General features: G+C 39.4%; 1 protein-coding gene across 1 annotated transcript in view; it reads right to left on the reverse strand.

Moving 5' to 3' along the window:
• Nucleotides 1–3176: 3176 nt before the first annotated feature.
• Nucleotides 3177–14079, reverse strand: part of PHACTR2 (phosphatase and actin regulator 2) — a 64357-nt gene continuing 53454 nt past the window's right edge. The window contains exon 10 of the mRNA XM_017870772.1: nt 3177–3257. Coding sequence (XP_017726261.1) covers nt 3177–3257 — 81 coding nt within the window. The remainder of the gene's footprint in view (nt 3258–14079) is intronic.

The following is a 14079-nucleotide window of genomic DNA, read 5'->3' on the forward strand; positions in this document are numbered from 1 at the left end:
TTTTTTTTTTTTTTTGAGACAGGATCTCTCTCTGTTGCCTAGGCTGGAGTGCAAGAGCGCGGTGGTGTGATCTGGGCTCACTGCAACCTCTGCCTCCTGGGCTCAAGGGATCCTCCCACCTAAGCTTCCCAAGCAGCTGGGATTACAGGTGTGAGCCACTACACTCAGCTAATTTTTGCATTTTTAGTAGAGACAGTGTTTGCTATGTTGTCCAGGCTGGTCTTGAACTCCTGAGCTCAAATGATCTGCCCACCTCGGCCTCCCCAAGTGCTAGGATTACAGGCCTGAGCCACTGCATCCAGCTCAATGAGATATATATTATTATAGAAAGATTTCTTAGATGCTGTGTTTATGTGTGAGAGAGAGTGCATATAAATGCATACATGTACATACACATATTTTATATATATATATACACACGTTTATAAATGCATGGAAAAACATCTAAAAGGATCTACATCAAGCTTTTACTAGTGGATACCTGTGAGAATAGAAATGAGGTTGGGAAAGGAGTGAAGGGTTTTCATTTATACTTAATAGAATTTCGTATTGCTTGAATGCTTAATTAGAATATATTATTTTTGTACATACAAATACAAATATAAAAAAGAGGCCAGGTGCAGTGGCTCATGCCTGTAATCACAACATTTTGGGAGACTGAGGTGGGAGGATCGCTTGAGCTCAGGAGTTCAAGACCACCCTGGGCAACATAGCAAGACCTCATCTCTACTAAAAAAAAAAAAATACCCCCACAAAAACAAAATGACCCTTACTTCTCCCTGTACCCCAATTTTATTGTACTTCTTCATATACAGTACAACAGAATAGAAAGAACCTCTTTTAGTATAAATATTTATTTTTCGTAAAATGAGAACTTCCATAAAAATGTACTTTTAAAATTTGATTCTTTTTGACTGTAATTTATTCTTTATATCATGCTATTAAATGAAGATAAGGCTATCAGATACTCCAACTTCTAGGAAAACTACGCAGAAGCAAAACTATCCCGAATGATAATGTGTGGGTTGAGTGCAGACACTGCAGCTCAGGTGTCAGGACTCAACTGCACCAAGCACTCCGTCTTCCCAGTTGCCCGGAGGCCCCAGTCAGCATGAGGTCACCCCAAATATTGAGCCACCTTTCAATAATCAACTTTACTTCAGAAGAGCAGCTACAGGTGTCACATTTTAGCATACATTTTTCCCCACCTCAGAAGTGGAAGGGAGAAAAGAGGGGGAAAAAAAAAGTCTGGCTTCATAGGGACACGTTGTTGGTCTCAGAGTACATTATGATAGAATAAAGCCCTCAAATAGATAAAAATCCATTCAGGATGTTGGAATACTCTACATGTATATACAAACAAATGACAGAGGAGGACATAAACAAATAAAGAAGAAGTACATTCAGCTCTTGGTGTCTGCAGGGGATTCATTCCAGGACCCCTTCAGATACGAAAATCGATGAATTCCTCAAGTCCCTGATATAAAATGGTGTAGAATTTACATACAACCTACGCCCATCCTCTTATATACTTTAAATCATCTTTAGATTACTTATACTACCTAATATAATGTAAGTGCTATATAAATAGCTATTATACAGTATCGTTTTATGATCTGTGTTATTTTTATTGTTGTGGTGTTATTTTGTATTTGTTTTAAAAAATATTTTGGGCTGGGTGTGGTGGCTCATGCCTGTAATCCCAGCATTTTGGGAGACTGAGGCGGGCAGATCACTTGAGGTTAGGAGTTTGAGACCAACTGGACCAACATGGTGAAACCCTGTCTCTGTTATTAATACAAAAATTAGCCAGGTATGGTGGCACAGGCCTGTAATCCCAGCTACTTGGGAAACTGAGGCAGGAGCATTGCTTGAACCCGGGAGGTGGATGTTGCAGTAAGCTGAGATTGTGCCTCCAGCCTGGGTGACAGAGTGAGACGCTGTCTTAAAAAAAAAAAAAAAAAAAAAAAAAAAAAAAAAAATTTGGATTGTGGCCAGTTGATTCTGCAGATGGGGAACCCATAGATATGGAAGGCCGACTGTAACCCTGAAAGAAAGGGGAGTTGCCCTGGCACACAAGACAGTAACATAGGAAGAAAAGCTGTGGAGTAAGTCTATGATAACAAACCTCACTGCTCCCCCATCAATTTCAGGGAAGTTTGCTGTTAAAGTTGGAGGTTATACAGCATCTTCCTTTATATTTTGACATGCTCCCAGTACACAGGGCCATCATAACTGGGACTGCAGGAACAGTGGCACCAGGATGTATGGCTGTAGCTTAGGGGACCAATATTTGTTTTCCACAAAGACCTATCATGATCTTCTTCATGTCATTGGTCATCTATCCTGGTATTTTTTATTGATTTGATTTTTAAAGATTTGATTTGCTTGCAAATTTTTAGAAACACCTGTTATACAAAGCAAAGTACATTCATCCTTAAGACAGAAATAAACAGAACACCTGTGAAGTGAGGGGGTCAGACTATATGATCACTCAGGTCCTTTCTGGGTTTGGTAACCTGTGAAAGAAACTGAAGGGGACTGGGGGAAAAATGGTAAGATGATAGCAATATCCTGTAGCACCAGTAAAATCAGGATTCCCATTCTAAAGTTGTATCTTCTGAAAAGTCAGCTTCAATCCTATGTTATGTCTATTGTGAAACCAAAGTGTTATATATGTGCCCACACTGACTCTCCCCAGCATCTATTCTGGGCATACAACTTCAACTAAGTCTGTTCAAGAGCAGAATAAATGATGTCTTCAGGCCCAGAAAAAAACGAAGAAAGGAACCAAAATGTAGCCCTATGGAATGATTCAGACTTCCTTGAAAGAAAAGATTTAATTTTAGAAATTCTTATTCAGCATGATTAGTTTTAGTGTTCTTGAAGGAGATAGCTGAGTTTATTACGAAATTCTAGAAATTTACAGTCTTATCTAGTAATATCTTTAAAACTGTCACACTGACTGTTAGGTTCTTAAAAGCAAGCAAGGACGAATGTGAGAGAAGCAGAAATGTTCATAAGATGGTTTTAAGCTAAACTGTTTAAAAACATTTTTTAATTGTGATAAAATATACCTATCATAAAATTTACCATTGTAGGCAATTTCTTTTTTTTAACCAACTTAAGATGGGATCACATCTTAAGCATTCTCAATTTCTAAACTATTTTGTCACCTACCTTGTAAACTGTCGACTCTCTTCATGAACTTCCATTTCTGTGCTTTTAAATTCATTTAGTTCTTTCCTTATTGCTGCCTAAACAGGAAAAAAAAAAATAGATAAACAGAATTGTTATTTGGGTCATATATTACCCCATATATACAGCATCAATGAAGCAGATCTTTTTTTTTTTTTTTTTTAGGAGATAGGCTCTCACTCTGTCACCCAAGCTGGAGTGGAGTAGTGAGATCATGGCTCATTGTAGCCTCAAACTCCTGGGCTTAAGTGATCCTCCCACCTCAGCATTCCGAGTAGCTGGGATTACAGGTCTGTGCCACCATGGTCAGGTAATTTTTAAATTTTTTTTTGTAGAGACGGAGTCTCAAGATATTGCCCAGGCTGATCTTGAACTTCTAGGCTCAAGTGATCCTCTTGCCTCAGTTTCTCAAAGTGCTGAGATTACTGGTATAAGCCACCATACCCAGCTTAGACATTCTTTTAAGGTGTAATAAATGTAATGTCATACTATAGCCAAACTAAAACCAGGATAGACTTCCTTCAAGTGCCCTTGGCAAGGGGGAGTGGGAGTGGGCCTTTGCTAAACTCATCCTCTGAGTCTGGTCTATGAAGCACACGGAACATCCCCCACCTACGATAACCACAAGGAAAGTGCAGGTCATGACATTTTCTGAGAAGCAATACCATTTTCCTATGGAAAGTTCTGCATTGAATATTGCCCACAACATGGCTTTGACTAGCTGCCAGAGAGCTACTGAGAAGGCAGTCGCTTATATGTTCTTTAATATTGAAAGTTTATAGAAATAGAACTTATAATTTGAGCATCGTCCTTAAAGCTACCCAAAGAAAATATCAAATAGAATGCATTGCTATTTAAAGAACACATAATCCATGTCACGTAATTTTTGGTATTTGAGGGGATGCTTACGCCATTCAGACTGAAATGTTAACATTAGTTATCTGTTAACAAATAGTGGCAGGATTACAGATGATTTGTGGTTTCAAATTTCTGCTTATTTTCATTTCCTAACTTTTCTACAAAGAATGTTTTACTCATGTTTTTAAAAAGGCGCTAATAAAAACACCCCTGTAACCTCTAGGCAAAATGGACTCTTCAGCCAAAACAAAGAATGATAAGTTATAGGGAACGACTTCACTGGGAGATGAAAAGTCTTCTTTGTGGTTGGAAAATAATAAATTTTAGAAAAGGGAACAGACAGAAAAAAGCCCTGAGGCCTCTCTCTGGCTCTTTCTCATAACTAACCATCATTCTGCAATACACAAGCCTTTCCCTCAACACTCCTTTCAATGCCATATTTAAGTCCATGTCACAGATTGTCTCTTCTCCCCAAATGTATTCCTCAGCCCCGTAGTTTCTATGGGGAACCTGTGACTAGGAACTGTGACAATAATGCTTGCTATTGACTTTTGGAAATGAAGAAGCAAGCAGAGAAATATGTGTGAGCCTGAGTCTTCTGTGACACGGCTGTCCAGTTTGTCTCACCAGTCCGAACAACAGTGAGGACGCTTTTGCTTACTGCAAAAACTGATGCGTAGAACCAGAAGGAGAAAGAGTGAGGACGCTCTATACCACTCACCAATTAACATCTATCAAACATTCTTCCTTGAAAGGTTTTTTTGTTTTGTTTTGTTTTTGTTTTTGTTTTTTGAGATGGAGTTTCACTCTTGTCGCCCAGGCTGGAGTGCAGTAGTGCGATCTTGGCTCACTGCAACCTCCGCCTCCCGGGTTCAAGTGATTCTCCTGCCTCAGCCTCCCGAGTAGCTAGGATTACATGCATGTGCCAGCATGCCCAGCTAATTTTTGTATTTTTAGTAGAGACGGGGTTTCACCATGTTGGGCAGGTTGGTCTCAAACTCCTGACCTCGTGATCCACCCACCTCGGCCCTCCAAAGTGCTGGGATTACAGGCATGAGCCACTGTGCCCAGCCGAAAGGAAGTATTTTAATTTGAATAGTGCCAGAGAATCCTGTCTTGATGTTCATTTTAAATTTCTTCTCCAAATGTAAGGGTTCAGCAGAGGAAGTGAAAAGCGGTACACTTGGAGTTAGAAGACAGGTATTCTAGTCTTGGCTATGTCCTCATCAGCAGTGTGACCCTTAGTAAGTCACTTCACTCCAAACCTCAGTTTTCTTATCTGGAAAACCAGGAGGAAATTCTTCACAAAATCATGAGCATTAATCAAGAGCGTATTTGAAAGTGCTTTGTACACTGCAGAGTCAATAAAATATCATTATTATGAGCCTCTTGAAAAACAGATTATTCTAGTTTGTGATTGGGATTAACAATTCTTTCATTTTTATTTATGAAGAGTCTACTGGAATTAAAGAAGATAATGCCACCGAAGTTGACTTAACCATGAATAAGATAAAGTCCTTATTTGCAATAGTAGGTTAGCTACTGCTGATCTAGTATGGCAAAAATCAATGAAAGCATTCTGTGAGAATCAACTGAGATATGGAATTTACAAAACATTACTATTGTAAATTGTGTGCTATACATCTGTCATATTAACAAAATTTGTAATTCACTGGTGACCATATACATACACATAAAGAGAGACAGTTTACTATTTACAGGCACATCCTACATGCTCATCTGCAATGTGACTTTGCAATTTCCCTATCAAGAGGTGAAGTCTATCTCTCCAGCCTCGACACTGGGTGAGTCCTGTAACCGCTTTCAACAAATGCACACCGTAGAGGTAGAGGTGATACATGCCAGTCTGATGAAGCCCTTAACTGGCCTGGCACCTTTTGCTTCTTGCTACTTGAAAGTCAGCTACCACGTAAAAAAAAAGTGACTACTCTCAGAAAACTATGCTGTGAGAAACCCAAGATACAGGAAAAGGCCCTGGAGGATAAGATACTGGGTAGACAGAGAGAGAGAGGACAAGGAGCAAAAGGCACCAACGATTAGTGAAGAAGCTATCTTGGAAGTGAATTCTCTAACCCAGCATTTCACCTGATGCCACAGGGATCCGAAACAAACTGCTGGGCTGAGCCCTTCCCAAATTCCTAACTCACAGAATTGAGAACAAAATAGCTGTTTTAAAAGCCACTAAGTTCTGGGGTGATTTGTTAAAAAGCAGTTGATAACCTAAGAACTATTCTAAGGCTTTTACCTTACAGCTGATACAATGGAGGCCTAGAGACATCATGTGACTTGCTAGAGAGAGATGCACGTTAACCCTTTTCCTGTTTGCCCTGAGAATACTTGCCTGGCAGCACTAACGGCTGCAGTTGTTCACCTCAGGATAAGTTTGCCATGAAATATCTTGCTTTTATTTTCACAACGACTTTGGAAACAGAAGACATCATTCTATTTATAGCATTATGGTTTTAGTAGTGGTATTCCCATTTACAAAATAAGTACTTCTCTATTGCTGAAAATGTCAAATCCTAGAAAACGCAGCGTTTCTATGTGTGATGTTAACATCATTCTCAAACAGTTGTTGGCCAAAAAATTGTTCGATGAATCTGATTTTTCCAAAATAGATGATTTTGATGTTGGTTCTACTTAGAAACAACTCCAAGAACAGTTTTTGCAATTTATTTATTTATTTATTTAAGACAGGGTCTCACTCTGTCATTCAGGTAGGAGTGCAGTGGCGTGATCTCAGCTCACTGCAACCTCTGCCTCCTGGGTTCAAACAATCCTCCCATCTCAGCCTCCTGAGTGGCTGGGGCTACAGGTGCACACCATCATGCCTGGTTAATTTTTTGTAATCTTCTGTAGAGGTGGATTTCACAATGTTGGCCAGGCTGGTTTCAAACTCCCAGGGTCAAGCGATCCACCCACTTCGGCCTCCCAAAGTGCTGGGACTACAGGCGTGAGCCACCGCAATCAGCCCCTAGTTTATTTTCACATGGGAAATCTGTCAGATTTGCTTCAGCCTCAAAGAGCGTGTTTATGTAAAATTAAAGGAGCACTGGCAGTGAGGTGCATTTTCTTTCTCTAAACAGGAAAAGGGTTAAGTGACAAACATGGGGCTCACACAGAAGCCTTTTAACTTCACATCCTACAGTCTTTCCACTAAAATGAGCCTCTGGGCCCCTGTCATCAGGATAATTGCTTCAGATCTGCATGTTGTGTGTGTGGGCTTACAATTAGAAAAGATGTATCAGTTATGTGAATGATGTGGCAATGGAAGTGATGTGAAATTATAAGGATGAGTTGTTTGAAAAAATTATACCAGAAAGATGTGACTACAGACAATTAAAGAGATAAAATGCTTATTTAAAATTCACTGAAGATTGATCATATTTTTATTACAACAGATACTTCTTCTTGGAATAAAGAGTAAGATTTCCTGAGAGAGTTTAAAGAGGAAAAAAAGTAATTCAGACACTTTAGACAAATACATGTATAATAAACTTAACTCTCTTTTTTGCAATGGAGACCAGGTTTTAGGCCTAATAATTCTTCACATATATGTAAAGAGGACTGATTTTTTTTTTTTTTTTTTGAGACAGGGTCTTGTTCTGTCACCCAGGCTGGAGTGCAGGTGGTGTGATCACAGCTCACTGCAGCCTCAAATTCCAAGGCTCAAGACACCCTCCCACCTCAGTCTCCCGAGTAGCTGGGACCACAGCTGTGTGGCCACCACACCTGGCTAATTTAAAAAAAAAAAAAAATTTGTAGAGACGAGGATTTGCTGTGTTGCCCAGGCTGGTCTCAAGCAATCCTCCTGCCTTAGCCTACCCAAAGTGTTGGGATTACAGCCATGAGTCACCACACCCAGTCTGGGACTGATTTTGTTGAAAGACATGAGATAGAAAGAGCTGGGCTGAAGTTTTAGGGAATTAGAGCCCCAGTGGTGCTGGGTTGTACCACCAATGGGAAACCATTGAGCCCAAACTAGGTATTTCTAGAGTAGAAACAACAACAACAAAACTCTATGAGATAGAAACTGAGACCAAATATGTAGTAATTTTGGCATCATGAGAATTATAGAGAGGAAAAAGGAAACAAAAATGTCTGAAGCTAAGTTTAAAATTGGCCAGTGGTGAGTGGTAACAGGTCTGCTTCATCACTCCCAGTCAGCTCAGGGGTTATGCTGGGAAGAAGCAACAGGTGATTTGTCGAAAATTCAGAACCTGGAGTGGACCTCCAGCAAACTCCAACAGACTTGAAGCTGAGGGGCCAGTCTGTTAGAAGTAAAATGAGCAAACAGAAAGGAATAGTATCAACATCAACAAAAAGGACATCCACACCAAAACCCCATCTGTAGGTTACCAACGTCAAAGACCAAAGGTAGATAAAACCACAAAGATGGGAAGAAACCAGAGCAGAAAGGGCTGAAAATTCCAAAAACCAGAGTGACTCTTCTCCTCCAAAGGGTCACAACTCCTTGCCAGCAAGGGAACAAAACTAGACAGAGAATGAGTTTGACGAGTTGACAGAGTAGGCTTCAGAAGATTGGTAACAACCAACTTCTCCGAGCTAAAGAAGCATGTTTTAACCCATCGCAAGGAAGCTAAAGACCTTGAAAAAAGGTTAGATGAATGGCTAACTAGAATAACCAGTGTAGAGAAGAGCTTAAATGACCTGATGGAGCTGAAAACCACAGTACGAGAACTTCATGAAGCATATACAAGCTTCAATAGCCGATTCGATCAAGTGGAAAAAAGGATATCAGTGATTGAAGATCAAATTAATGAAATAGAGTGAGAAGATAAGATTAGAGAATAAAGAGTGAAAAGAAACGAACACAGCCTCCAATAAATATAAGACTATGTGAAAAGACCTAATCCATGTTTGATTGATGTACCTGAAAGTGACGGGGATAATGGAACCAAGTTAGAAAACACTCTTCAGGATATTATCCAGGAGAACTTCCCCAACCTAGCAACACAGGCCAACATTCAAATTCAGGAAATACAGAGACCACCACAAAGATACTCCTCAAGAAAAGCAACCCCAAGACACATAACTGTCAGATTGACCAAGGTTAAAATGAAGGAAACAATGTCAAGGGCAGCCAGAGAGAAAGGTCAGGTTACCCACAAAGAGAAGCTCATCAGACTCACAGCGGATCTCTTGGCAGATACCCTACCAGCCAGAAGAGAGTGGGGGGCCAATATTCAACCATTCTTAAAGAAAAGAATTTCCAACCCAAAATTTCATATCCAGACAAACTAAGCTTCATAAGTGAAGGAGAAAAAAAATCCTTTCCAGACAAGCAAATGCTGAAAGATTTTGTCATCACTAGGCCTGCCTTACAAGAGCTCCTGAAGGAAGCACCAAACATGGAAAGGAACAACCGGTACCAGCCACTGCAAAGACATGCCAAACTGTAAAGGCCTTTGATGCTATAAAGAAACTGCATCAACTAATGGGCAAAATAACCAGNAGGTTAAAATGAAGGAAACAATGTCAAGGGCAGCCAGAGAGAAAGGTCAGGTTACCCACAAAGAGAAGCTCATCAGACTCACAGCGGATCTCTTGGCAGATACCCTACCAGCCAGAAGAGAGTGGGGGGCCAATATTCAACCATTCTTAAAGAAAAGAATTTCCAACCCAAAATTTCATATCCAGACAAACTAAGCTTCATAAGTGAAGGAGAAAAAAAATCCTTTCCAGACAAGCAAATGCTGAAAGATTTTGTCATCACTAGGCCTGCCTTACAAGAGCTCCTGAAGGAAGCACCAAACATGGAAAGGAACAACCGGTACCAGCCACTGCAAAGACATGCCAAACTGTAAAGGCCTTTGATGCTATAAAGAAACTGCATCAACTAATGGGCAAAATAACCAGCTAACATCATAATGACAGGATCAAATTCAAACATAACAATATTAACCTTAAATGTAAATGGGCTAAATGCCCCCATTAAAAGGCACAGACTGGCAAACTGGATAAACAGTCCAGACCCATCAGTGTGCTGTATTCAGGAGACCCCATCTCACGTGCGAAGACACACATAGGCTCAAAATAAAGGGATGGAGGAAGACCTACCAAGCAAACAGAAAGCAAAAAAAAAAGCAGGGCTTGCAATCCTGGTCTCTGATAAAACAGACTTTAAACACACAAATATCAAAAGAGACAAAGAAGGTCATTACATAATGGTAAAGGGATCAATTCAACAAAAAGAGTTAACTATTCTAAATATATTTGCACTCAATACAGGAGCACCAGATTCATAAAACAAGTTCTTAGACACCTACAAAGAAACTTAGACGCCCACACAATAATAATGGGAGACTTTAACACCCCACTGTCAATACTGGAAAGATCAACAAGACAAAAAATTAACAATGATATCCAAGACTCGAACTCAGCTCTGGACCAAGTGAATGTAACAGACATCTACAGTATTCTCCACCCCAAATCAAAAGAATATACATTCTTTTTAGCACCACAATGCACTTATTCTAAAATTGACCACATAATTGGAAGTAAAACACTCCTCAGCAAATGTAAAGGAACAGAAATCGAAACAAACTGTCTCTCAGACCACAGTGCAATCAAATTAGAACTCAGGATTAAGAATCTGCCTCAAAACCGCACAACTACATGGAAACTGAACAACCTGCTCCTGAATGACTACTCGATAAATAACGAAATGAAGGCAGAAATAAAGATGTTCTTTGAAACCGATGAGAACAAAGACACAATGTACCATATCTCTGGGACACAGCTAAAGCATTGTGTAGCGGGAAATTTACAGCATTAAATGCCCACAAGAGAAAGCAAAAGAGATCTAAAATCGACACCCAAACATCACAATTAAAAGAACTAGAGAAGCAAGAGCAAACAAATTCAAAAGCTTGCAGAAGACAAGAAATAACTAAGATCAGAGCAGAACTGAAGGAGATAGAGACATAAAAAACCCTTCAAAAAAAATCAATGAATCCAGGAACTGGTTATTTGAAAAGATCAACAAAATAGATAGACTGCTAGCAAGACTAATAAAGAAGAAAAGAATCAAATAGATGCAATAAAATATGATAAAGGGGACATCACCACTGATCCCACAGAAACACAAACTACCATCAGAGGATACTATAAAAACCTCTAAATCAATAAACTAGAAAATCTAGAAGAAATGGATGAATTCCTGAGCACATACACCCTCCCAAGACTAAACCAGGAAGAAAGTGAATCTATGAATAGACCAATAACAAGTTCTGAAATTGAGGCAATAATTAATAGCCTACCAACCAAAAAAAGTCCAGGACCAGACAGATTCACAGTCGAAATCTACCAGAGGTACAAGGAGGAGCTGGTACCATTCCTTCTGAAACAATCCCAATCAATAGAAAAAGAGGCAGTCCTCCCTAACTCATTTTATGAGGCCAGCATCATCCTGATACCAAAGCCTGCCAGAGACACAACAAAAACAGATAATTTTAGGCCAGTATCCCTGATGAACATCAATGCAAAAATCCTCAATCAAATACTGGCAAACCGAATCCAGCAGCACATCAAAAAGCTGATCTACCATGATCAAGTTGACTTCATCCCTAGGATGCAAGGCTGGTTCAACATACACAAATTAATAAATGTAATCCATCACATAAACAGAAGCAATGACAAAAACCACATGATTATCTCAATAGATGCAGAAAAGGTCTTTGATAAAATTCAACAGCCCTTCATGCTAAACTAGGTATTGATGGAATGTATCTCAAACTAATAAGAGCTGTTTATGACAAACCCACAGCCAATATCATACTGAATGGACAAAAACTGGAAGCATTCCCTGTGAAAACCGGCACAAGACAAGGATACCCTCTCTCACCACTTCTATTAAACATAGTATTGGAAGTTCTGGCCAGGGCAATCAGTCAAGAGAAAGCAATAAAGGTCAAATTATTAAATTTGACCTTTTTATTTGATAAATTTGATAATTTGATAAATTATTAAATATCAAATTATTAAAGCTACAGAGTCAAATTATCTCTGTTTGCAGATGACATGACTGTATATTTGGAAAACCCCATCGTCTCAGCCCCAAATCTCCTTAAGCAACTTCAGCAGTCTAAGGATACAAAATCAATGTGCAAAAATCACAAGCATTCTTATACACCAATAACAGATAAACAGAGAGCCAAATCATGAGTGAACTCCCATTCACAATTGCTACAAAGAGAATAAAATACGTAGGAATATAACTTACAAGGGATGTGAAAGACCTCTGCAAGGAGAACTACAAACCACTGCTCAAGGAAATCAGAGAGGACACAACCAAATGAAAAACATTCCATGCTCATGGATAGGAAGAATCAATATACTGAAAATGGCCTTACTGCCCAAAGTAATTTACAGATTCAAAGACATCCCCATCAAGCAACCACTGACTTTCTTCACAGAATTGGAAAAAACTACTTTAAACTTCATATGGAACCAAAAAAGAGCTCGCATATCCAAGACAATCCTGGGCAAGAATAACAAAGCTGGAGGTACCTTGCTACCTGACTGCAAACTTTACAAGGCTACAGTAACCAAAACAGCATGGTACTGGTACCAAAACATATAGATCAATGGAACAGAACAGAGTCCTCAGAAATAACACCACACATCTACCACCATCTGATCTTTGACAAACCTGACACATACAAGCAATAGGGAAGATTCCCTATTTAATAAATGGTGTTGGGAAAACTGGCTGGCCATATGCAGAAAACTGGAACTGGACCCCTTCCTTATACCTTATACAAAAATCAACTCACGATGGATCAAATACTTAAATGTAAGATCTAGGACCACAAAAATCCTAGAAGAAAACCTGGGCAATACCATTCAGGACAGAGGCATGGGCAAAGACTTCATGACTAAAACACCAAAAGCAATGGCAACAAAAGCCAAAATTGACAAATGGGATCTAATTAAACAAAACAGTTCCTGCACAGCAAAAGAGTGAACAGAGTGAACAGGCAACCTACGGAATGGGAGAAAATTTTTGCAATCTATCCATCTGACAAAGGGCTAATATCCAGAATCTACAAAGAACTTAAACAAATTTACAAGAAAAAAGCAGACAACCCCATCAAAAAATGGGTTAAGGATATGAACAGAAACTTCTCAAATGAAGACATCTATGCAGCCAACAGACATATGAAAAAATGCTCATCATCACTGGTCATGAGAGAAATGCAAATCAAAACCACAATGAGATACCATCTCATGCCGGTTAGAATGGCAATCATTAAAAAGTCAGGAAACAACAGATGCTGGAGAGGTTGTGGAAAATATGAATGCTTTTACACTGTTGGTGGGAGTGTAAATTAGTTCAACCATTGTGGAAGACAGTATGGCAATTCCTCAAGGATCTAATACTAGAAATACCATTTGACCCAGCAATCCCATTACTGCACATAGACCTAAAGGATTATAAATCATTCTACAATAAAGACACATGCATACGTATGTTTATTGCAGCACTATTCACAATAGCAAAGACATGGAACCAACCCATATGTCTATCGATGATAGACTGGATTAAGAAAATGTGGCACATATACACCATGGAATACTATGCAGCCATTAAAAAGGATAAGTTGATGTCCTTTGCAGGGACATGGATGAAGCTGGAAATCATCATTCTCAGCAAACTATCACAAGCTCAGAAAACCAAACACCGCATGTTCTCACTCATAAGTGGGAGTTGAACAATAAGAACACATGGACACAGGGAGGGGAACATCACACACTGGGGCCTGTGGGGAGTGGGGGACTAGGGGAGGGATAACATTAGGAGAAATACCTAATGTGGGTGATGGGTTGATGGGTGCAGCAAACCACCATGGCACGTGTATACCTACGTAACAAACCTGCACGTTTTGCACATGTAACCCAGAACTTAAAGTATAATGAAACAAGAAAGAAAGAAAGAAAGAAAGAAAGAAAGAAAGAAAGAAAGAAAGAAAGAAAGAA

This window comes from Rhinopithecus bieti, unplaced genomic scaffold (genome assembly GCF_001698545.2).
Source record: "Rhinopithecus bieti isolate Rb0 unplaced genomic scaffold, ASM169854v2 scaffold_1063, whole genome shotgun sequence".
NCBI lineage: Eukaryota > Metazoa > Chordata > Mammalia > Primates > Cercopithecidae > Rhinopithecus > Rhinopithecus bieti.